Source organism: Anas platyrhynchos, chromosome 4, assembly GCF_047663525.1.
Source record: "Anas platyrhynchos isolate ZD024472 breed Pekin duck chromosome 4, IASCAAS_PekinDuck_T2T, whole genome shotgun sequence".
Classification (NCBI taxonomy): Eukaryota; Metazoa; Chordata; class Aves; order Anseriformes; family Anatidae; genus Anas; species Anas platyrhynchos.
The window spans coordinates 46664382-46690704 of record NC_092590.1 but is presented as its reverse complement, the minus strand read 5'-3'; the positions used below and the strand labels follow the sequence as shown (position 1 = coordinate 46690704).

At 40.9% G+C, this 26323-nt stretch overlaps 2 protein-coding genes across 2 annotated transcripts; both read right to left on the bottom strand.

The window, feature by feature from the left end:
* Positions 1–21: 21 nt before the first annotated feature.
* CCNA2 (cyclin A2) lies at positions 22–7219 on the bottom strand. Its single transcript, XM_005015540.6, has 7 exons — positions 6751–7219; positions 6392–6507; positions 5830–6053; positions 5041–5245; positions 3967–4080; positions 3333–3466; positions 22–2884 (listed from the first exon to the last, which is right to left on the bottom strand). The coding sequence occupies exons 1-7, from the start codon at positions 7214–7216 to the stop codon at positions 2833–2835; spliced, it is 1311 nt and encodes a 436-aa protein (XP_005015597.2). The 5' UTR covers positions 7217–7219; the 3' UTR covers positions 22–2832.
* Positions 7220–7477: 258 nt separating this feature from the next.
* On the bottom strand, positions 7478–26196 carry BBS7 (Bardet-Biedl syndrome 7). Its single transcript, XM_038178224.2, has 19 exons — positions 25780–26196; positions 25614–25679; positions 25473–25535; positions 24730–24905; positions 23933–24119; positions 23233–23305; positions 21611–21727; positions 20209–20339; positions 19365–19449; positions 17753–17855; positions 17442–17634; positions 15892–15966; positions 14767–14832; positions 12498–12637; positions 11342–11506; positions 10137–10246; positions 9949–10052; positions 8468–8591; positions 7478–7614 (listed from the first exon to the last, which is right to left on the bottom strand). The coding sequence occupies exons 1-19, from the start codon at positions 25813–25815 to the stop codon at positions 7478–7480; spliced, it is 2151 nt and encodes a 716-aa protein (XP_038034152.1). The 5' UTR covers positions 25816–26196.
* Positions 26197–26323: the final 127 nt, after the last annotated feature.

Below are 26323 nucleotides of genomic sequence, written 5' to 3'. Positions count from 1 at the left end.
CTGTATACAGGCAACTCATACTTTTGTAAGTTTTATAAAAAGTTTAATTAAATATTACATGCAACAGACATGAATGCTTCTTGAACTATATTTAAAGACTTGTGCTGAGTTTAAAATGAGGCAAAACAGAAGAGGCTTCCACAGTAGTTCACCTGCCTGTTTTGTTTGAAGACCAAGTCACATTAGAAACGTGCACATATTTACAAGAGCAGTTAGGACTATTTTACATACAACCACTGATCTTTATGAAATACAGGCAAGAGAAAAGTTACGGTCACATATACTATATCCCAGAGTTACTTTTAGAACTTAATGCAAAAAAAAAAAAATTGTTGTTCCCTGCCCCTCCAGGAGCTAATCCAGTGCATTTGCTTAGTGTCAGTTCTTCCAATCCAAAATTGTTGTCAAGAGCATGAGAACGAGTGAAGATTTTCTTCTTCTGTAGCACCACTGTTCTGGTTCTGTAGACCTTAAACTTCTTCAGGAAAAAGAACGGTGTGTTTTGCCACTACTCTTTCTCTCTTCTTCATACGTAACAGCTTATACACTACATCCGTAGAGGCTTTATTTTGAAAAGAAGCAGAGGACTTACAGGGGATAGGCGAAACACTAGGACAGCACAGCCTGGGATTTTTTGGACGAAGCTTAGTTGCAAGAGCTAGAATTTCCTTTAAAATTAGGTTTAGAAAATGAAAGCTGTAAAGAATGATATTGCAGCAACAAGAGCAGCCAATACAGATGAAGGGACATAATCACACTGGGCAAAAAGGCCAGCCTAGGACTGAGGCTTATTTTTATTTGTTAAGGCTGTAGAGGAAGCTGTGTCAGACACTGTATGCTAAAAACAAAGCTTAGGGAGCAGGGGAGAACTTTACTCAGTGCTATGGGACACTAATTGAATGGCTTCCATCCAAAACAGAGAAAGGCAATATTTCATTAAGTAGTAAATACTAATACCATGAACAGAAGCCTTTTCACTTCAATGCTAATATGTGCTCTTTGCCAGGGTTCATAAGCGTTCCTTAAACTGTTCATCTTCCACAGTTTGTTACCAGTAGATGGCCAGCCACCATTTTAGGTTGACTTTCCAAGGTCACCAGCTGCTGTCACAGCCGTGGCACGCACATTGTGCTATGTACACACTCCGTCTCCTGCAAGGTTAGGGCATTTCCAATGCCAAGCACCGGACATGATACACTGTGCAGTTTTTCCCAACTAGTTTTTAGCTTTTTCCAGCAGCAAGGTACTGAACTAAGCTAACTGATGACTACTGGAGAACACAGTAGCCCAATGAAATATGGCTCTTCATTAAACATTAGAACAAAGCACACCCTAAGAAGCTAAGATTAGCCAAAGAGGCAGCCTCTGCTGCACCCGTCTGTCTTAACCCAATGAGCGTCCGCCCCGTGGCTAGAGCACTTTTGCAGCTGAGTTGGTCCATGGAGGGCTCAGGCTGCAGAACAGGGGGAGGCAGGACAGCAGGGTCTTAATTACCAAATCAAGGCGTGTACATTGGCTCACCATAACGCATGCCTGTCTGCTTGATAGAGGTTGGTATTTTTCTTTAATTACTATTTTTTAATATAGCCCTCACAAACTGCTTCACACCTAAGTAGAATTCATACTGCTACCATTAGGTGTGCAGATCCCCAGTGCTGAATCAACTCCTGGTTAAAGTGGCACAGCTTTCAGCCCTTGCCACAGCTGTAGAAATGAATTCCAATTTAAGATGGTAGCACTAACAGTGATTTTAAGGTATTGGTAAGACCACTAATATCAGATGTAAAATTTGTTTATTTGCCAGCCTGGAAATGGCTCTGTTAAACCCACTTCCACGCATTCACTACTGTAGATACACAAAGAACAGGGGTAGGGGCACATCACTCACTCCATTGATACAGGTTGAAGGTAGACGTCCATTTCATCTAGTGACAATTATGTGCTACTTTGCTCATGTAACAGTTCCAGTAACTAAGGAGTAAGACCAGTTGCTTTACATTTTTGCTGCATGTCACAGAGGAGCCACTCCCCAGTGAGAAGGCTGTACAGAATTTGTACCCTCCTGCATGTAGCCTGCACCCCCGAGGACATCGCCTCCTCTCAGGGGCACAGAGCAGCAGCTCACGCCCTGCAGCTGTAACGCTCCACCACCTCTGAAGAGGCGCAAGCTCAGCAGGCTGATGGCTTGAGCGCTCCTACTAGACATGGACGGGCTGGGGGGGCAGCTGAGACATTAGCGGGAATGTTTTCTGCATACCCTAGTCCTAGCCGTGCAGTCCCTGCAGCAGAGCACCCAAGCAGATGAAGAGCTGGCAAGCATTAAACACAAATCACGGCACAGCCTAGGCAGTCTCACAGAAGGCACTTTCAGGGAGGTGTTCTCCTCATAGCTATAGCGTTTCTTCCAGTATTACAGCTGTTAGGCCACATTTTGGATCTATACTAAGTCTCAACATAAACTAGACAGTACAAAAATACTGCTCTGGAGTCCAAGTCACTCTTGGAAGGAGAAAAAGCCCTAGTATCATAATAATGCACTGCTAGTGGTACTGTCTAATCTCTACGTAGATAAGCCGTCTGGCTTCACTTGGTCTGCATGGTTAATCCTGTGCTTGAAGACAACATTCTTATTACAACACAGCGAAGTATTTTAACAAGATTGCATGTACAAAAGATTTACATTAAAACCACATAAAACTAACTTCATAATTAAGCTCATCAGAACCTGTATTAATATTTTGAGTGATCACACCTAGAATTTTGAACCATTTTTAAAACTGTACATCATTTTCTTGTAATATACATTTCTCTAAAAGATCAGTCTCTTGATCATTACAATAAATTTAGTGTCTCTGGTGGGTCAATAAGTGATACTCCATGGTACCTAGAGAGGAGGGAAAAAAAAGATGCAGGATGTAATCTCGCTCAGGTGCTCTTTGCTGTAAAGAATAACACAGATACTGCAGCAAAGCACGTGTCTCACACAGCACAGCCAGCAGGAAACATTTTGGAGCTCCTCAGCCACCATGCCAACACAGATCTTTAGGAGCATGAGGTACCAGCTCCTGCCCACCAGTTGCAGGAATTTCACGAGAACTCCTCTGGTGTCTACCTGACCGCTCAGGTAGCGCTTTGGGCAGTGCCTGCAGGCCTGCTGAACGGGAAGCACTGCTCAGAGAGCGCTGGGCAGAAGCTTTGAGCAGTCCCATCGCCATTTCACTTACGGAGGCCTGGTTCTACTTCAACTAAACCCCAGCCCTCGTTAGGCCATCACGTGCTAGAGCAACTCCAGCATAACTACGTGCTTGCTGCACGGCCCTACCAGTACTTACTTCGTACTCTTGTACTTTTCCCGTATGGACTGTTGTGTGTGTTGTGCTGCTTTGAGGTAGGTCCTGTGTAGGTCCATGAGGCAAGGCTTAATGTGTTCAAGGGTGTAGCCTGTCACTTTGCACAGAGATTCAGGCTGAGAAAAAAGAAAGGCAAGAGGAGCATTTGAAGACGTTTCTGTCACACGGATGAGCTGGCAGCAGTTTTCAGCTTCCTATTAAAACTGTGCTGGCCTAGCAGGTTGAGAGAGTGAGGCTCTGCCAAGCACCAAGTAGCTTGATACCCGCTGCTCTGACTTCAGCAGTTCCTGTAGATTTACAGCAATCCTGAAACTCTCGTATTCATTACAAGGCAGAAGCTGAAGGATTCCTTGTCCTGCCCACTTCCTCATCCCACGGAAGCTGCTTACAGCTCTGAGGAGGATCCCCAGAACAGCGCCTCCACAGATGCCTCTGCACTCCCAGAACGGCTCCCCCCCTTTTTCCAATACCATGGGAAGCAATCCCTCATTAAGTGGCTGCAGAGGGGCTGCGACTGCTGCAGCCCAAACTGAGCGCACAGCTTGGGCCCAGCGCTCAGAACTTTGCACAATACACCAGGCAGGCGTGCGAAGGCTCAGGGCGCAGCACTACGTACCCAGGTTTGTCCAGTGATCGTGTAGCCTGCTAGGTGAAACGCTGCAGCAGCGATAACTGACGGCAGGTATTTCAGGTAGGGATCAGCATCAATGAGAGTGAGCTCTCCCAGATACTGCAAGACAAGAGCGAGAATTGTCTGCTTCTGAAGGGAAGTAGAAGAGCATTCAACAGCTTCATTAGGACCATTAATTAAGCTTCCAGTCCTGCCACCACGTGGAAGAGCAGCTTTTACAAGTTTCCGCTCAGAGCTGGCCCACAGGTTTGCTCCTTTCAATTAATGACGCTACTCTCCTCAAGACAAGGTTGACACTGACAAAAGCAGGCAGTGGCACAGACCGAGAGTGAGTACACCGAACCACCTCTGGCTCTGAGCATCTCTAAACAGCAACAAAACATGATGAGTACAATCACAAATACTTCACTTCTAGCATCTACTGTAGCCACTGTCAAACACTGTTCTCAAGCATGCTTTTCCAGCACCACATCTTCTCTTACAGGCATCTAAGATCAAGAGGATCAAGAGGGAAAGGTGCAGTCTGGTCTGACCTCTGCACAATGAGACAAAGGCTTCCATTTTTAGGAGCTCTTGTACCTGCAATACAGTTAGGATGTCAGGTAACTGTGCTCTGCTGGGAAACTGGCCTCAGGATTTAGAGCTCACTTCGAGTTAAGAGGAAAAACAGAAGTCCTTTCTGCCAAATGGGTGGGCGTGGCAATGTTAGATAGGAACGAGGGAAGTACCCGGCCGTGAAACAAACCCTGGATTAAAATTCATCAATCTGGGCCTGCTCTGAGTTAGCATTCATGCTTGGGCCCAGCCAAGTGCCAGACCGCAACAGCAACAGAGCGCCTCGAACAGTAGCAACAAGACCTTTGTCTCCAGGAGTGCAGCACCACTTCTGGAGGAGCACATAGCACACTGTGCACACTCACACGTGTAAAAATACCAGATGAGAAAGTCTGGACAGAAGAACCCCGTGCCATTGGTTTTCTACAAATACAGATCCTGTGAGGTGCGTTCATGATAACATAACTCTCAAGTTGCACAGACCAAGCTACTAATTATTCTTACCATCGATAAACTCTCAACTTTAGCATTTGTCTGCTGATGCAGGAAATACTGAGTGAGGAACTGGTTGATTGTTGGAGCTGCCAAGTCAAACGACAAAACCTTCAAAATTAAGTGCTCCATCCTTAGAACTTGCTTCTTGTTGTAGGTGTCATCCGTGATGTAGACGAACTCTGCTACTTCAGGAGGGTAGATTTCCTCAAACTTTCTGCCATGAGAAACAGTTAAGAGCAAATATTTAGGTACTGAGGAATCAGGTAACTAGCAACATTTAATGAAAACCAGCATGCCAAACTAAATTCTGACTTGTGAAGTAGCCAGGTACGGTTACTGAGTAAGTTTACTGCACTCAGTTCAGTAGGTCTTGAATCACCAGAACTTGAAATTAGAGAGCACTACAATAGGCTGCTTTTGTAGGACTAAGCAACTGGGGACTAAAGAGTTACTAAAACTCCAGACGAACCCATTAGAGTAGTAATTGGTGCAGGAAAAATCCTATGTCTTTGTGCGCATTTCCTCAAATACCATTCAGAAGCACTTTGCTGCTGCAGCTAGAATCCTTGCATTTGCATGAATTCTTGCATCAGGCCAATCTACACAGATATCCCAGAACCATGCTTGCAGGGCTTCACACAGGTTGCCAGGCTTTGAGGTAGGAAACTGCTACCTTTGCACCTAGTGTGAAGCCCTCTGTATTCAAACTGACTACAAGCATCAAAAATGTGAGAGCCGCAAGATTTCTGTCTGTATGAAACCAGCAGGAAGACTTTTAAACTAAGGAATTTCACTTACGATGCAAGCAGCATAGCTGCAGTACCCACAAGCTGGAGTTTTCCTCTCAAAACAGACATTGAAGAAAGAAACCTATCGATGTAGTTTACAGCTAAGTGCAGGGTTTCGTTCTGCAATTTGTATTCTTCTCCAACCTCCACCAGCCAGTCCACAAGAATAGCCCGCATGTTGTTTGTGATATCAGGTTGCTTCTTCATGTAGCCTATTTTAGGTTTGCACTTCACCTGTAGGTTTAGATGACAGACAAGACTGAGTTTGGACAAAGTGCCTGTAGGGAAACACTTATTTATGCTCCATTTACCACAGGTAAAGAGATTTTTAACAGGTCAGAAGTGAGCAATGGTAAATGCAGCATCAATTACTTCAGTTTCTGTAATCTTCCTAACTTGTGTTGAGTGCATAGCAGTCAACTGTATGATGAGAAACTGGTCTTGTGTTCGCAGCAATAAGCACAGCATTTAGCTATTTCAACCAAGCTTTATTTTAGTCAGTGGAGCAGTAACTACTGTTTAGATTCCCCCCAGTAAGCTGCATGCAAACAAGAAAATAGGCGGCATCTCACCTCCATTTCCCTAAGGTAGGTATGGATATCAGTGATATAGTCTGGCACATTGTTAACGTTTGTTTTTTTCTCTTCCGCTTCTGATGTTATCGAAATATCCATAATACTTGGAGAATCTACATGGAAGACAACAGCCACGTGAGAGCAGGCACCTGGCAGCGCAAGGCACTGCCCTGTCCCCAACACGCGCATGGACGGGGGCTCCACCAGCGTTTGGGCTGTCACTCAGCCGGACCGGGAGCTGGGGAGAACGTGGGGAAGCCAAAAGGCTGCTGCAGGACGCTTTGTGCTCCCCTGGGGATGAAGGGATGGGGGATGGCCCCCCGTGGCTCCCTCCCTGCCCCCTTTCCCTCACGTACCGCAGCTGAGCTCCATGGCGTTGCCCAGCGGCGCCAGCGGCCGCCGCTCCCCGAGGGCCCCGACGGCGGCCCGCAGCCCGGCGCCCAGCGCTGCCTCCTCATCCTCCTCCTCATCCTCCTCCTTCCTCCGCCGCTGCGCCGCGGGGCCGCTCCGCCGCCGCTCCCCGTCGGGCTCATCCCGGTAGACGCTGAAGGGCTGCGGCTGAGGCGGCTGCTGGGCTTGAGGCTGAGGCGGGCGGCGCCTGGTGCCCTGCTCCCCGCCGCCCGCCGCTGACAGCTCCCCGCCGCCGCAAAATGGCGCCCGCCCGCCGCCCGCCTGAAGCTGCGCGCCCCGCAGCGGGCCCAGCGCCACGCGGGCGGCGGCGGCGACGGCGGCAGCGGGCGGCGGCAGCGGCCCCTTGGCGGTGGCGGCGGGGAGCGGGGGGACGTTCTCCTGGTCCTCGCGGGGCTCCTGCTCCGCCAGCATGGCGGCAGCGCGGGCAGCGGGGCGCGGGGAGCGCGGGGCGGCTGCAGCCCGGCCTCCCGCCGCCGCCCGGAGTGGCGCCGCGCTCGGCGTTCAAGCGGCCCGCGACTCTTGAACGGGCCAATGGGCGCCGGGGGCGGCGCGGGAAGGGCGGGGCCGGGCGCTGAGGCGCTTCATGGCGGGGCGGGGGGGGAAGGGGAAGGGAAGGGATGGGATGGGGATGGGGCTGGCCCGGGGGAGGCGGCCCCCGAGCCGCGCTGCCCCTCAGGCCGCCGCCTCGAAGAAGGCGATGAGGCCGTCCTGCTCGCAGCCGTCCAGCATCTCCAGCAGGAGCGGCACCTTGGTCTTCACGTTGGTGCCTTTGAACTTGAACTTGTCGATGAAGAGGTCTGTGATCATGCCTGCAACGGGACGGGCAGGGGGACATGGCACCTGCCCCGCCTCAGCGGGGCTTCAGAAACAGCCTCACAAACTGCATCACTTTAAAAACAACGATTGCCTTTTAAACAAACCCCACACAGCTAAGTTCCCAAATCGGGATTTCTGATTATAAAAGTCCCTGAGGAAGGAGCCCACCTCACAGGGTGCGCGATGAGGGCTGCATTCCCACCAGAGACATGGGCTTCTTACAGGCAGCATCTGCCAGAGGTTCCCTAAACTGAAAGCTGCATGGAGACCACCACAAAAGGTCACAACTTCCTTCACTAAATTTGGTATTCTAACATGCCCACTTCCCATCCCACCTACGTTGTTCTGCCTTTCTGCTATTTTGTAACACCTCGCCACCCTGACCTTCATCACTCATTTAACTTGTGGACACTCATAATGCCAGCCTGGACTCACACCTGTCCCTTGATCCTGCCCAGGAAGCCAAGCATCATACATATTAAAAATGCTGCCCAGTAGGAACTGTAACAGCAAATAATCCTTACACTTCTCAGTACTATGCTCACGGTAACAAATCAATTCAGTAATTCTCAGGAGAACAATTCTTAAAGAACTTTAGAGAGTTCCTCCAAGTTAACAGTGGCATAAAACAACCACTTTTAATACATTCTGTGTTTTGCTGCCTTACTTCTAACTTTGGAGTTTCATTATTGTGCAGACATGCAGCCTTAGCTTAGCTTTGTAAGCCCACTTACTAAGTTACTTCAATTCTACTAATGCTGACTTCGTAACTATTTCAGCAATGGGTAGCATGCTCTCTGGACATTAATTTGCATTTAGAACAAAAAGCCAAACTGATCAACAAACCGTAAAGTCTCTCGAGATGTGCAGGCTGTTTCTTGTACTCCTCAAGCAGCTGATCCGCCTCTTCCAAAATACTGCGGTATTTTGGCAGCAGGAAGTCCACATTTCCCTCATGAACTTGTAATTCCTTGAAAAGATTTTAAATCATAAATATCAAAAGGTGGTTAAGAACATAGAAGTAAAAAAGAAATGAAGCTTTGATTTGACAAGAGGAAGTACTTCAGAAACAAGACAATCCCCTTCTAAACTAGCAAGAGTTACATTCAAAGAGCCTCATTTTTTAGGGCTTCTAATGACATGCCAGCTGTTACTTGTCACTTCATACACTAGATTTGCAAAATTCCATGTATTAGAGCTTCCAGCTCATGCCAAACACAGCATCGCTCCACAGCTCTGCCCCTACAGAATCACACCTACTGAAGGCTCAAAGCCTGCACCGTGCCTTCATTTTTAGGCAAAGTATATTCCTGGAATGCGTGACACGTGTTAAAAGTCCAAAGGTAAAAGTAATCTCTGGAAGCATCACCAAACTCATGAGAGCAAGAGATTTTAAAGACTAATTCTAAAATGCCCCTAGCTACTGTCGGATCAATTTAAGACAGTCAATAGGGCAGTCCTGCTGCCGCACCCAGAAATACCGTTCTTTTCTAGACTAAAGGTTACGCACCTCGAGTCTACTTGGATAATAGCTTTCATCAGGCACTAGATTATTTTACTGCCTATTATCCAAAAGATGAGTGACAAAAAAAGATTTGCTGACTAAAAGAGAAACTACAAGCACTAAACACTTTCTCTAAGATGTTCAACTTCACTATTACTGCACAAGCAAAACATGCATTAAAAAATTAATTCTCTATTATCTTTCCACTTGGTCAAATCAAGCTTAAGTAAAATACCTTTAGCCATAATAACATAAAGATACACACAGTGATCATCGGTAGTCCTTTTTCCTACAGACTAAAGAGTTCTGACAATTAGTATCTGATTCCACCAAAAGACAAGAGATAACTGGTTGTCCGTTTTCTCTCACACCCACACCCAATAATACACCAAAAGAGATAGCAAGTTTCTGACTATAAAATCCTGGTTGCTGGAGAACTCCGACAAGCTGCCTAAGTGGTACCTCCCAGAGACTAATCACTGACGACAGAATTAAGCAAAGATTAATAAGCAGATGGCAAAGATTGAACTGGAAAATAACAGCAAGCAAGAAGAATGTTAGATAGCAAAGCTGGCTGCCTTCTGCTCTCCGATTTAAGCATCCTCAACCATTAGTCAGTAATCCTACATGTTATTCACTAGTTATATGGCATAAATTGGAGTTTTACTTTGAGAAGGCAGTCTCACAGATAATTAAAGTACATGTCCTGGGAATAGAAACAGAGCAGATACCCGTATGACATGCATTTGACTTTAGCTATACAGCTTGATATCTGACAACATAATCCCCACAAAAATCCTTCCACAGGAGTTCAGATACTTACTCTCAAAGCATCTATCAAGTGAACCTTCTTGGCCAACAGCTGCTGATACTCTAATTTGGGGTGGATGAGCTTTAATGTGTGCCTCACGGATTCTTCATTTATATCTAGCATGGAGTCAAGAAAAATAAAATTATTGTTGAGAATATAAAATGAAACCAAGGATAATAAAACACCTAAGCAAATTTTACCATACGATATGTTGAGATTAATCTTTCTTTTCGTAGCCTCTTTGGAAAGCACATCTTTTAGGATGGATATTGTAGAAATGTTGTCAGACTTGAAACATCCCTCACCTTTTCTATAAGGGAAGAGAAACTTCATATGAACAAACTTACAAGCACATACATGCATTAGATTTGTCCTAATATTAAGATGTAAGATTTACAAATGAATGCTCATATTAATTAGCCTCTACAGAGGTCATAATGACTCTCCATACGTTAGGTGGCTGTATACACCTACGCTAGCCTTTTCTTTCCTACTCAGGCTGTAATCCTCTCGGAGGTCATTTGCTTCAGGACACAAGACAAAGCAGTATCTTTGCACAAAGACAAAGCAGTTTTATCTTTCACACATGGCACTAAGGTTACACAAGTAAGACTTCTGATGGTATTCATTCCTCCCAAGTTTTATCATTGCAATACTTTGAAGACAAATGGCAAGCTTCAACATCAGAAAGGAAGAAAACAATCAATCAGAAACATATCACCCTCCTAAAGCCCACTGCCCAACAACTTTCTACGTTACGAGTAAACAATACACATATTAACTGGATGCAGGCTGGAATCCATTTAAGTACAATAATTATTTTTTCCCCACTTTGCAGCTCCCTTTCCAGGCAGAAGTATATAATTTGCAGAAGGAAGATATAACTAATCAATTTGTGAACAGAGTGTTAGCCTTAAACACATGAAGTATCAGTCTAATCTAAGTTGCAAAAATAATTTTTCAGCTAAATACTTATTAATGTTTTTGTTTGCATGAATATTAAATGCCTTTCAAGTTATTTCTGCTCCTTAGTATAAAAAAACACAATACGCATCACAAAACAACTTCACTAAACCATTTATGTTCTTCAAAATTAAAAAAAAAAAAACACAACAAAACCCACATCATCCTAAAAACATATCAAGCCTTTCCTCCCTGGCAATTTTGGGTTTGGAGCAACTTCAGGAGAAGCCTATTAAAGATTGCAACCTTACTGGATAGTGCTCACCCCAGTAATGTTTGACAACGGTTTCTACAAAAAGATTCCTGTTCTCACAAATAGTTTTGCAGGAGCTGGAGGGGGTAACAGCAGCATGTCCATGAAATGGTACTCACAGACTGGTCAAGAATGAGAAACACAAAAAGCCAAGCACAGACACATTGTGCTTTATTAATTGTATTTTACCTGTAAGAACTTTCAAGCTGGGTTCCCAGGAAGGTGTTCTGAAAATAAAATGTGACGCTGTCTCCAGCTGGAGTCTTTTCAGGGACTTCAGGCAAGCAAAACACAACCCAAGAGTGAATTTCAGCAAAACTGAACTGTCCTTTGAGCATCAGTGTGTTCATTGGTCTATGATGTCATGAAAGTAAAAAATAAAATAAAATAAAAATCTATTAGTTACAAAGGATGTGCATTGTCAGTGCATTGATAACCCATACGTGAGAACAGTTGAGTTCCCAGTGGTTGTCTCTTAAATCAATACAGGGCATGAAGTCAGGAATCTTGCTAAGCAGTTGTGTAGCACAGGTTGGACATACAGGCAGTTTTCTGTATTTCAAGACTAAGAGCTGTGCGTACACACAGGTTTTATCCCACAGCAGGCACATCAGAACTGGATAAGAAACCAGTTGGAAGCTTCTGGCATATCCCGTTTCAAACTGCTAAACCTGAAACCTATGTCAAAGGTAAGTAACTAACAACATAGAAAATATGACTAAGCTTCAACGGTCTCCCATGCTGTAAACCACAGATGTAACATTTATGTCAAGAACACATTTGCATTTCAAGTCAATGCATTTGGTATCAGTCCTTCAATCTTTCAGTTTTGTTCTAATGCTAGCAATACCTTGGCAGCAATACAAGATGTTAACTGATAGGGAAATCAAGTAGAAATTGCATAAAATGGTAGATTTCAAACACAAGGATAAGGAAGAAAAGTCTTGGCTCAATTTTGCAGTCAAATTAACTATGGGAAAAAATTACATGAAAGGGGTGGAGGGAAGACCGAGGCTGAAACTGAAAAGACTGCGGTTACTATCAGGAGGGTTTCCTTTCTACCACGCCCTCAGCTCTACTAATCCATGGGGCTACACTGCAGCCCAGGTCAGCAAAGTGAAAAATAACCTGAAAACAGGTTAAGAACAGCAAGAAAAACAGGAACCTGTTAAATCTGCATTTCTTTTTTCCTGAAAAAAAACAAAACCATAAAACCCATAAAATCCAATACAGGCTCCAAAGCGTAGGTTAGGAATGACACACTTATGTGTACAGAGTTAAGCGTTTCGACTGGACCGTGTTAGTTTTTCAACACAAAAAGGGATTAATTTCTCTTTGCAGATACCTGTCATGGTCAATCGAATGAGTTCTCTGATGAAGTGAAAGTGGTTTAATTTGATACTGATGAACTTGGCAGGTTTTGGGTTGAATTCTTGGAGTTACGTATGCCTGAAGTGTTCCATACTGTCCTTCAATTGATCGGATCTGAAGAGGAAAAAGTAGAAACCACAAGAAAGGACAAGAGGAAATAGATTGATTTACCAAGATTTGGAAAACTTATTTATTCAAAACATATTAAAGAAAATTTGTAGATTTTCTGCAGTACTTCAAGAATGTATAGATTACTACATTTACTTGATAGGGCCACTATATAAAGAGCTGATCAAGAACGTTTTAAAACTAGACGAAGTGGTGTCTAGTGAATTGCTGTCATAGTAGTTGAATGCAGTAGGTTTTATTTTCTTAATTTCTGGTTAGTTAAAATAAGGAGTCTGTGACTTATTTTTAATTCTTCAGCGGCCCCATTACTATTACCTGTCTTTTATTTTTTTTAAGAAAAAAAAATAAAATCATATAGCTGTTTAGGAATAAGATAGAAGAAATTTAAAGAGTCAACAGAATTTAAAGGTATTGTCTGTACACCGTTCATCTGATCCTAACAATCAAGTTCCCCATGAGCTGGTTTTGGAAAACGAAGAGACCGGATTTAAATTCAATTCTCAGAATACCCACCAAGCAGGATGTGCGAACACATCCAAGACAGTAAGCACTCTCTGTACCTCTGAAGAGGCAGCACTGCAACAACTGCTTATGTGCAGAGACCAGTTGCAGAGGCTGTGCAAAGAAGTCTGTCACCTGCCAATAACTCAGGCAGAGTCAACAAGAAACACTATCCCATATATCTGGGTAGCTCTGAAACCAGACAGAAGAGCTACTGAAACAGCTTTACACAAGCAGAAGACCAGAGTGGAGTTCAAGTACAGGTGTATTTTCTAATCTGGATTATGTCACCTGGGAGACATCCACTTCAATATGTTTTAGTAAAAATACATTAGTAAAGAGAGTCCTTTTTGGAAATGAAATCATCACAAGCAAGTTCTTGTACTGCTTCTATGTGTATATGGGAAATAATAAAATAAATAAATAAATAAATAAAAAATAAAAATAAACACCATGTGTCAGGTGCTGGGTAAGTAATTCCCTGGGCATCCACAGTGTACTGAGGTGAGGTGGCAGGAGAACCCGTGCAGAGCGGATCCATCACAACAGGATCCAAGTGCAAGAGTGGTACTTCAGTGTTTTGACAACAGGCTGCACTACGACGACACATCGCAGCAAGTTTATAACAGTTTTCAGTGGGAAGGTAACCAAGCTTTTTCTTTTTTTTTAAAAAAAAAAACAAACAAACAAACAAACAAACAAACAAACTTGTGACATTTACTCTTCAGCTTCTATTTTTACTAGTGAAAGTGGCCAGGGTCATATCCCTAAATTAAAAGAATGAAGAGATGGGCAGATAAAGTGACCTGCTCAGAGTCAAAAAGCACCCAACAGCATTGCTGAAGAAAGGGACGCAGAAAATAAGTGCCTTAATTCTGTCTACTAGGTCTGTTATTGTGACCTCAACAAAACCAAACGAACTCTTCAAGATTTGATGCCTCTTACACAGGCTTGAATTTCTAAAAATCTTTAGACTGCTGATTTTGCATAAATGCACTTCAGATTAGGAGGCTGAAGAGTCAGATGAGTGCATGGAGTGAAAACCTACAGTCGTGCGCACCTTGAGGATTACTTTTACTAAGCATAATTTTCTTTCTTATTTTCCCCAGTGGAAGCCATAAAAAAGTTTCAATTTGTTGTGTTGTCAAAAAGAAACCCAACACCCACATACCTTTAGCATAAGCACAGAACTACAGGATTTGCATCCTCTGCAAAATATAAACGCTGGTTATATTCCCTGGTCAGTGTAACTTCCCTCAAACACTTCTGAGGACAAGAAGTGGCAGAGCTTTCCTTCCCACACTTCTCCACTTTCAGTCCCACCCAGTTTCCAGAATCAAGTGTTTGCACTACCGGGAATTTCCCAACTGCTTTTCTTTTAGGGACACTTGAAAGATTTCAGGCTGTCCTCTAAAGTAATACATTTTTAGAAGCCTTTAGAAACTCTATACACAAATATAAAGGAATAGTACCCCCAGACTAGAAATTTCTCAGGAAATAAGCAGCAGCAAAATCTGGATAGATCATTTGCTCAGGTTAAATAGTCAATCCAGGTGAAGATCTCTCCATCCCACAGCAGAATTTCTTATGGAAAACATTTTGGAGCACTTTACCTTAAGTTCAAGTCTCGTAGTATTTGCTTGGCATCGGTAAGTTGCAAGAAGAAAATTGCTATTGGGCTGTGAACACACAAAAAAAGAGGAAAGATAATACAAAACAGGTCTATTATAAACAAAGATGTACTGTAAAGTTTTTGTATTTATGCAGAGCTATTTTACACAAGTAAAAAGTGAAAAATGTAACCTTCAGTTCCCTTAAAAATTCCAACTAGTTTTAATGGTGACAGAGTTTCAAAAATTTCTCTGTATACACACAGATCATCTGAAGTCTCTTTTATTCCTAAATACTACCATGAAAATTATACAGATAGAAACTTCTCATCTGAAGAATGCATCTGTCATCCTTACCACTCATCTGCAGTATTAGCCCAACATCGAAAAACTAAAGATCAATAAGAAAGCACAATAGAAAATAAATAAATAAAAAGCTAAATTGAATGACAAGAAACTTAAAATAAAAATTTGATTTCTGAAAGCTCCAGTGTAGACCAATGATGTGCAAATTCAGTTCTTAAAACTAGAACACCTAAGTGGACCATTACTGAAGACATCAGGAAAGATTTTTCATAATACCAAGGTAGTTTCTCAATTCCCAGCTTGCCCCCTCTCCCCAAAGAAGCATCATAAATAATTCCATAAGTAATTTAGTTTATAATTATATTAAAAATTCACTCAAACACACAACTCTTTTCACAGCAAAATTTTCATGCTTTAAAGTGGTGTTTTTTTTATGTGATACAGTAAGTAAATAAACATGATGATCTTCATCTAAATTGCTTTGAAATAAACATAAAGGATACTGACAAATGACAAAGACTGGAGAACAACACTGAGCATGCCTTCAAGATTCCAAAGTAGGCAGAAAAAAGTGCAACAGCAGTCACTCCCAGATCCTTTCATACATATTTTGCTTTGTCCTATGTCAAGACCTGCCACAAACACCTAATTCTGCAATATTTCTAATCAAATTAAGATCTCCCAAATTACCAAATAAGTGGTTTTGTTCCATGTATTTTAAGTTACAAACATATAAATACAAATTCTCTTTTCCATGTACTGTATTGAGATCGTTCATCATACCATTTATGTAGACATGGTTCTCTCTCTTGTTTCACTCACCTCAGAATCACAGCTGCTAAAGCTAACAACAGCAGAATTTTTATCCACATCCAGCAAGTCTATTGGGACATCACTCTGCAGAACGTATGAAGAAAGAAAAATAAAGAGCTTAAGCTCTTGCATAGCTTCTAATGCACTTATCCTCTAACTGTCAGCAGTTATTTTAATAAGGGTGATTGTTTCATCATCTATATGCAAGTGATAAAAGCTAAGTAGACATGCAGCTTACTCCTGAAAATTTAATCCCAGAGTAACATGATGATCTTCCTCTTATTCTTGTGGTGTCCTGAACTCTCGTGTGGGTGGCTTACAGCAATGTCAATATAAGATGTGCAACTTTATCTTTCAGACATGCATGAAGTATACTCAGGACTGAAGTGTTTCTCTGTTTTCACCAGGGGATTACAGCGCTCATTCAGGAAACTAAGGATCATGTTAGATAACTATTAACAATCCTTTGACTTACACTAATACTTCTGACACAGACCACTTCTTATCTAGGTATGTTTTTACTGGAATTAAAATGACATCTAACACTGTTTTGAAAACAAGATTGAAGTGTATTACAAATGATTAATTACTTTATTCAGTACTGCCTTGTAACTTCACAGAACTGCCAGGAAATACTGATAAAAAGACAACATACTTCCTAAAAAAAATGAGCAGTTTTATTGCCTTCTTCAACAGCAGAATAATACTGGGCAGAACACTTTATTTCTTTAAAGAAAAAGCCCCAAGCTTTAAAACCTATAAGTTCAGGCCTAGATCAAACAATTTCATTGTTCCTTGCTTAGGTAAGGAAACGGCAGATATTATAGGCCTGCAAATTAGTCGTAGTTTAGCATTGCTCTGGTAACTTTATTTTTTTAATTAGGAACTTAAAAATACATGCATACAGTAGTTCTATTACACTTGTTCTGGCCGTTTCACCTAACAAATTCCTCTTTCGCAGGTTTCTCTCCATGCACATCCCAAAAGAAGTTAATTCAGTCTCATTATTCTTTCTAACTACCAAAGGTAACATTTATTTCAGCTGATGCAGCAGCAGGATGTTTCGTTACAGCTACTTGACTTGCCAGAAACATTTGTCACAGATAACATAGATCAAATGCTGTTCCACAATGCAAGTGCACACATGGCCTACACCATTTCAAAACTAATTTTCTACTACAGAAGGTTCTTAAAAAGATAGTGAGAAGTTGCACCCCTCATTTAAGAGTTACAGAGCTAATTGCTATTTAAATAAGAAGGGACATGCAAGAGTAAACACAAAAATTATATAAACCTGGTAGTACTGTATGTGTTTTGGTCTACTTTGGCAGATTAATGTTGTTCTGTTCATTAAAGATTTAAGTCGGATGTGTTCCCTAACAAGAATATACAAGTTACTTCAAGATTGCAAGGCTATTCACATCAATTCCCTCCTATAACTCTTCAGATAGTTAAATACAAACACATACTTAACCTATTATCACCTGGCTTTTTAACCAGGAAGTCTGATTGTTTTATTTACAGATCAAGAAAGCCAACAAGAATAGAAACGTGCTCACCTGTACTAGGACATTATCAATAGCTGTCTGCACCTCCAAGATGAGACTGTAGCTAGCATCATCCTTATTTAATGTAAACTTATCGTTCACGCTAAATGCGGGTACTGAAGAAACAGCAGTACTGGACTGAGAAGACTGCTGGTACTTTTCACGTTCCTGAAGTACTTTCATCTGTAAGTGTTCCAGTTCATTCCTAGAAAAGAGTAATCAGGTATCATGTTTTCAAAAAATTAGCAATAAAAGCTACAATAGAAATTAGGTATATTATGCTTTCAAGGCATAACATTTAAGTTTATTTCTAGTGAAATTACCTTAAGGATGAAATCTTGCTCTGCATTTCTTGACTTAATTTTAGTTCTTCACCTGATCCACCTTCTCTATGGACAGGTTCTGTAGTCAGTCCTGTCAGCCAGCCTAAACCAATATAAGAAATGTATATTCCTTATATGCTATAAAGAAAAATCTACACTCAGTTTTTGTACATGTAGAGTGATTTTCATCTCTGACACCAGGTAGAGAGAATCAAGATTTAATTTTACCCTGTTTTGGGGGATTAATCTAGACAATGAGCAAAGAATTTTATGGTCAGTCTTAATTTACAAATTGGAAAGCATAACTTATCATTTTTCAGGAAGTACTTTGAGCAATAAATACCTCTATAGCAGTTTTTTTTTAAAGTTTAATTTTTCCCACTTCCAAAAAAAACTTTCTCTAATACCTTGAATAATTTGCTATTGCTAATCGGTATTATTGTTGAAAATAAAACAAAAAAAAAGATGTGCAATGTGAACACAGCAAACTACGTATTGCACAGTGCATTTTGAGATAGAATGCTTCTGGTTGAAGTGAAAAAAATCTTTTTATTTTCTTAACTACACTTACTTACAAAAGCAAAAATTAGTTGACTATGTCCTGACAGCTCAGATATGATATGCTGACTTGATTAAATACATGTAGGTGTTTCTAGCTCCAGTTACCTCCTCTAATGAATACAGAGAGACAGCTTTATTATAAAACCCACCCTAAAAGCTGATATGCCCACAGTTCTTAGCTATCCAGTTTAAGTAACAAGAAAGCCTAACACTGAAAACCCAGAGGTGAGCACTGGGTTTTTCTTCTGTGATTGACAGATTTTTAGAACATTCCCACAGGCACTAGATAAGCCACCAAGGACTTCAGCCACAATATTGCTGCAGCCTCTCATACCAAAACAATCCATACCAGGTCACATAGAAACGCCTTTTAATCCTACTTAGACTATTAAAATACAAAAAACTTGAATACCATTAGTTTTCTATAAATGACTGAGAATTGTATCTTGACACAATACATCATTTTGAATTTGAGAGGTTTCAGTAGGCTATTTTTTTTTAGCCCTGAAGATAACTAAAGTCATGGAACTGAGTATTTTGGCTCCCAGCAGTTGACGTCTGTAGTTGGTTAATTATGGCCTCTGACAGGCCGATAGTTGGGAGGGGCTGCTGAAAAGCCTCACCTGCAGAAGCTCTACTTTCTACTAAAAGCAAAATCAATCCTATGCAGAGCCCCAAAAAGCTGACAAGAATGGAAAATGATGACAAATTTAAAAAAAAGCATATCTATCAACATTTTTAATACTACAAAAAAAATTCCTTTGGACATACGACATTTATGTCATCATAGGAGCAGACTACACTAGAGAATAAATAATCACCGTGTTACAGTGTAGAACACATTATAAATATCTTGAAATATATTTCAAGTGGAGGAAACATTTTTTGAAGTGTAAATATTAAAATCAGAGAGATCTTTCCAACAAAACATTATCCCAGTTCCCATCAGGTCAGAATTTTGAGATAGGAGCTGCACTAATGACACAGTTTGCTTTATTTTTATCACATTACCAAATCCAAATCTTGTTGGAGTAAATGATATGAAGCTTACCTGAATACGTGGATGCTAAAACTTCATCATACCCATCTTTTCCTACACAGCCACCCTGGACTGACGCAATGCTCTCTGATAAAGCCTTCAAATAAATACATTCAAGCAGAGAGAAATATCACTGTACTTGATTTAGAAGTTTGTGGGTTTTTTTGTGGGAACTTTAAAGGCTTCTCTCCTCCTTTTAGCTGCACCACAAAATACCTACATGGATGCAGAGTATCTAGATCCACAAAGGAGTACGCTAGCTGATAACTACTACAGATAAATCTAGATGTTTTAAGAAATGCATTCTGATTGTACTCTGCATGCCATAGACAGTAAGAGATAGTATAAAACAAAACCCTGATGAACAATATTTTTGCAGCACAAATTAGCAGTCTGACTGAAGGCTGAAGTCATCACTGTGTATCAAATCCAGTATTTCAACAATTCTAGCCAAAGAAATGATGCTCAGTAAAGTCCTAACAGCTAACACCTTACTATTTTATAAGCAAAACAGACCACATGCAATATGGTGTTACTTTTTTTCCCCTGAGAGAGAAGCACCATATTAGGTTTCACTCAGTAGCTTCAGCAGTTAGGAGAACCAGAGCTTTAGCATATCCTCCACATGAATCTGATTTTTGCTGCAATTAATTTCTGCAATTCCATTTCTGTTTCTTAAATATTAGCATAGTGCTACAAAGTTTGTGCTATCAGCATTACAGAGCATATCAAGTTAAAAAGCAAAAACCAAAAAAATAATTTTAGCAGTAGTAATCTTGTAAATATTTGAAGCTTTGAAACACAGTTTTGAAATTAATTTTTCCAGCAAAGAAGAGAATAATGAATGTGGGCTTACATAATCATATCGAAGGACAGGCTCATCTACACTCTCAAAGCTGTAGATTTCCAGCACTCCATCATCTCGCCCAACAAGCAATTCTTTAACTCCATCTCCCACAATGTCAAAACTATCAATACACAGGATACCTAATGGAAAAGGAAACAAAGCGTTTATTTTGCCTTAATTGTTTACGACACAGTAAAACCCTGGCTGAACTACACAGAAATTCTTGGTTGGCTTTATCGATGCTATTTCTGAAAGGGTCCACTAGAGGGCTGAAGTTTAAGTGCCTGAGGTTCACGATAATGAAGTGGGTTTTAAGGCAACCAAAACTACTACAGTTCCCCCGCGAGAAGCAATGAACCGACTCCCTTCTACTGTTCAAACAGCTCACTTCTGAAGGGTTTAGTTCCTCACTTTCAAATTTTTCCGGATTCAGTATTTGTCTGCCCAACTTTGCCAGCTGAAGAGGCAAGCAGTCAGTCTCCTGCAGCTAACAGAAAGCCCCTCGTAAATGGACTGCCATGATTCTAATTCTGGCTGACAAGACAGACACAGGGATCAGGCCTGTGTGGACAAGGGTCAAGTCTGTGCTGCTACACGTCATCTTAGTGGAAAAACCCACAAGCAGGCCATTACAACAACTAATCATGGCTGGACTGGACACAAAGATAGGGTCTGGAAGAAGAACGCAGCACAAGATTTTGTACAAAAACTGAGATGGAATTTAACTTTTACAACTCGTTTCATATGAAGAGCAAGGACATACTAAGAGGTATTTCAAGAAAACAGGTTAGCAATATCTTTCATGAGATCACTAAATTTAAGAAAAAACATCTATCCCTCTTCTTCTCCTTTATAAAGGAGTAAGTAGTAACATGCTGCAAAAGCAGCATATCAAGGCTAAAATGGGGAAAATATTGTACTATGCACTAACAAGTAACATCAAATTATGGAGCTATGAGGAGAGCCTTATTCCATCTTCAGACAAAAACCCTGATAATGGCTTTTTTTTGGACGTCTTCCAGAGAAGATGCTAACATTGAGTTTTGAAGGTTCTTCTAACGCCACTGAATATTTAAAAAAATATGGCAGGTATATTAGGATTCAAAATAGTCACCAAAATTATAAAAACCTCAAGTGATCATACAAATGAACTGTTTTACAAAGGACACTTCATAATTTTACTGTAGAAATAAAAGTATACTGAAGTACAGAAAACTCGATGCAAGACGAAATGATTAGATTTATTTATAAGATTATCAGAAAAATGAGAGTTTATTCATTAATATATTATAATTTTGTTAATATGTGATACCTCCTAAAGACCTATATATTGTATTTCCTGATTATTATATTGTAATAAAGCCCCAGCTGTGCCTGAAAACATACCTGCTGAGAAACCTGAGAAACATACCTCCTCTCTTTTTTTCATTTCCTATTTCCCACTTATGCACAGGAGCAGAAGCAGTAATCTGGGTAAGACCTAGTTTACCATCAGAAGTTCCATATACAATTTCTTCTCCGGAATCACCTAAAATCATAAATCAAATTTAGGATCAATACAATTAAGCACACCTATTTAAAAGGCTTGAAAATGTCATGTAATTATACTCTGTATCCCATCTGGGGAAAAATAAAATACTAATATTAGTATGGTGTAACGGAATTGTCAGGCTTTAGCAGAAATGGTGCCCCTGTACCGGAGTTTTGCCTAAAAACCATTCATAATCCCATACTTTAAAATTAAGGAACAACAGACTATTAAATTGCCTTTACAGAAGAGAAGTTGCTCATTCAGAGCACACATCTAATTGTGAATGTTGTACCAAGACTTAAGCAAATAAGAACTGTTTTCCAAAACTAGACCTGAACGTTGTCAAATAACCTAGCAGAAACTAAATTAAGCACCAGATTAACACAGTAAAGCGATTTATATCAGGTTAGAACAGATTACCAAAAAGGATGATCAAACTGTTTTAAGCCTGATCCTTCCACAGTCTCAGCTGATGTAAACTCTACTCAATATTCTCATCAATCCAGGGACACATGGAGGTAGCGATTCTAGTCATGAAAATGACATGTACAAGAAACCCAATCCCAGCACTTGGGCAAGACCCCTGAAGTCCAGTTCTCCTCTTTACACAATCTCACTGCTGCACTAAGAGGCTTTCAATCAAACGTGAATAACATTTAGAATTAAAACAGCCACGTGCTACTGGATTCAGACAGCTGTTCTTTAAATAGCTCTGACAAAGCTTTGGTTTTTGGTTGGACCAGATGATATTGAAGGTCTTTTCCAGCTTGAATGATTCCATGTTTCCATGTATATATGTATATAGAGAGTGTATCTGTTATGTGTATGTTTATAAATAAACACACACATATGTATCAATACGAGAATCAAAATCAGAACAGATAAAAACAGAAGTAATCCCTACTTCCAAACCTCCACAACAATTTTGCCAGCATCGCAACCTAAAACTACTGTACTACTCCTTTCTCAGCCTCTCAAATCTAACCTCTTGCCTAATGAGTAGAAATACTGCAACTCTGACTCAGAAACAGTGATCTTTTGCATGAAAAAGGAAGCTTCAAATTCAGGATTTCTGTTACTGTCAACACACTTTTCATCCTATTTTCCACGTATGAACCTTTTCTATTACAAGAACAACAACAAAAAAAGTCAATACTATTATTAAAAGTGGGTTTGGTCCCCCACTTTTCCAAACAGGAGTAAATTATGCAAGTAACTTCAACTTTTTTTTTTCCCTGAAGACTTACTAGTTGTTCAACATTTCTATAGTACAACTAGATTCTAATCTAATCAGAATAGATCTACATAGATACACTATCCTGTATCTTTGTTCTATAGGTAGAATACCTATGTAAGAAATAGCCTCACATAGTTTTCTATTACATTTTAAAAATCAAATTCAAAATCCAGGAAAAATGTCATTAACAAATAGAAGATTTTAAATCTCAAAAACACGTTAAAAGAACATTATTTAGTAGAATGTACATACAAAATTCCATTACCTCCATTTCCATTGTTTAAAGCAAGAACAGTAGGTGGTCCAGGAACTTCTACTTCATACAGTAAATCAGATCCCTAAAGACGAGAACTATGTTGAATAAGTAAAAATACACAAAGGCAAAATATTTTTATGTCTATTTTTCATTTTTATAAATTTCCTTGTGGGAAAGACATTTCTAAGACAAAGCAGAGTAAAGTTTATATAAATAAAACAGTGGTGTTTTTTTTTAAGATCTTGATATATGATATACATTACAATACATATCTTGATATACATTAAAAAAAAATTATGACAAAATTTAAGCATGTCTGTCAGTAAGAAATAACTGTGTTACCACTTGACACCACTCAGACTTGCTACAAAAGTAATTTGCAAGTAAGAGTTTCCAATGAATTATACATTTAATTCCCTTGTGTAAGCACTTCTTAGGTAAAAGTGGAATATGGACCCATTTTTTAACTACTACCATAATGACTTCCAAAGCCTATTTGTAGTAGAGTTGTATCAATTCTCATTTTGCAAGTTTACTGTCATGATTTTCTATTAAAAAGAAATAAAAAAGCACCAGCACTATAGATACTAACACTGCCAAATAGGATGCAACATGCATATATTTATATCTAAACCATGCTGATTCCCGTAAGAATTAATCCAGTAATACAGCATCAATACATAAAACAAAAACAAGCAAGTATTTTAACCTGTAAAACTCTGAGGAGTCTATCCTGACATGCAAGTACTGGTGTAATGGAATTCACTTTGTCCACAGGAAGGCAGAGAACATCATTGATTTTATCTCCTGAGAGGTAGTAGTGTTTGTCTTTGCAGTCGCAGTAATGGTTATAGATATAGCTCGCACAAAGAAAGAGGTCTGCTCCTGAAATATGCCTGAGAAAAAGAAAACACTTCTTGTAGCATTTTGCCAGAATATTTGCAGTGATGTTCTTTTAGGTATAGTAATACACACACACTACTGCTTTGAGCCCTGCAAGCTACTTCAATTAAAATACAAAGTTTCTTACAAACGCTAAGATTATGCGATTTCTATAGCTCTCAAATTGCATATTCTATCTTTGTGTAAAATCTTACAAATATCTTTACAGAAATGTCATTAATACACTCTTATTAATTTTTCGCAAGCTGTTTATTATATGGCAAGCATCTTAAATCAAGATCAAAGAATCAAACAAAAAAAAAAGGTAGCTCCTGGTCTTCTACAGCAAGGGTACAGAGCCATAATACACAAAGCCAATAACCCCAGCTATGCTCATCTACATTTGCACTGATTAGAGGGCCTCTAGAACGGTTCCAAGCCTGCATAAACTTCTTCAGCTGAACAATAATTTTCTAAATTCCTTCCTTCATGTCAAGGCACAAGCTAAAGCTGGACTGACATGTAGCATTACTTACGTGTACATAATATGGTTATAAAAAATCATAAAACTATAAGCTGACAATCTGCTACAGGTATGAAACAAATACAAAATATTATACATACATAGCTTTGATATTTTCAGTGAGGTTAGTTTCAAAGGAAAGGAACTGCTTCCCTCTCTTTGTGAAACCTCTAACTTCGGATCCCGTAGCCACAAAAATTTTCTCCTGCGGTGTATTAAGAGCTCCTCCCAACTCCAATCTTGCAATTTTTTGGCCTGGCAGTGTTTTGAACACTGGCTATAAAAAAGAAAAAAAAAAAAAAAAAAAGAAGAAAGCAATCACAATTTTGTATTTATGGACATCTTTTAACAAAAAGGGTAATAAAACTGCTTTAAAATTTCTGGCAAAACTACGGATACTGCAGAGTATATACAGAGAAAAATCAACTATGTTTCTCTTCAGCGTTGCAAATAAATCAACCACTTTCTAACTTAAGAAGTATAAAAAGCTGTAGAAAGGAAGAAATTACGATTTATTGTTAGCATTTCTCAACTGTAGGACAGCTGGCAGCTGTAAAAAGCACTTTGTTGGTTTTGTTTTCCTTAAGAACAAACAGCCACGAGCTCTCTCCTCCTCCTGTGTTCCACTCTTATTCCAGAGGACACATGGATTTCTTCCTGTTTCTGTAGGATCTTTGCAAACTGGCTACCAATCCCAATAGAGGAATAATATATATGTAATAAGACGATTTTTTTTTTTTTTTTTTTATTAAGCTGAGCCTTGGGTCACAGAAAAGAAAAAGAACTGAACAGGCACCACGTAAGGCGGGTTAAAGGTACGCGTAACGGGCGCGTTTACACTTACCACAGGCTCTCCCTTTTTCATGCCGAAGCAGGTGACGACCCCGTCCTGATCTCCGACGACCACCTGGAGCAGCAGAGCACACCGTTACACCTCACCCCCCCACACAGCCCCCCAAAACCGCTGCCCCCCGCCCCCCGCTACCTTCTGCGTGGCCGCCCGGCCGGAGGCGGGGAGCAGCCGCATCGTCTTCTGCGCCGTCACCCCCACCTGCAAACACAGCGGCTCTCGCTCACCTCCCGTCCCCTCCCCTCACCTCCCCGACCCCCGCAGGCGGTCGGTGGGTGAGGGGGCAGCCACCCGGCCCTACCTGCAGGTAGTCGACGCGAGCCAGGCTCAGCTCCATGCCGCCGTCACCCCGGCAACCCCCGACATGGCGCCGGCCACCGCCCCTCAGCACCTCCCCACCGCCGCCGGGAGGAGCCTCCACAGCGGCCGCCCCGCTCCGTGCCAAAGCAGCGGGACCGCGGCGCGGGTGAGGGAAAAAAGTTTTTTTTTTTTTATTTAATAAGGAAGCAGCGGAGGCGTGGGGCGTCTTAAAAAATCAGCTCTAGCACGTGAAGAGACCGAGAGCTCGGCGACTGAGGAAGGCATTAAAAAAACACGGGTGCAAGTCAAGGCGCTGAACTGAGAAACGGGAGGGCAGGGACGGGTGTGTCCAGAGGCGTTACACAGTGCTACGGCACTTCGAGGCACACTTACCCGATTTTCTTAAACTCTTAGTGATCACACCGTGAGGTCTCAGCTCCTACACACGACTAGCATCGCTAATAAAGAATACAGACTTCACGTAACCCTTGGCTGCTCTCTACTTGGTTTACTGTGTTATCAAAGGTCCTACTGGTACAAGGAAC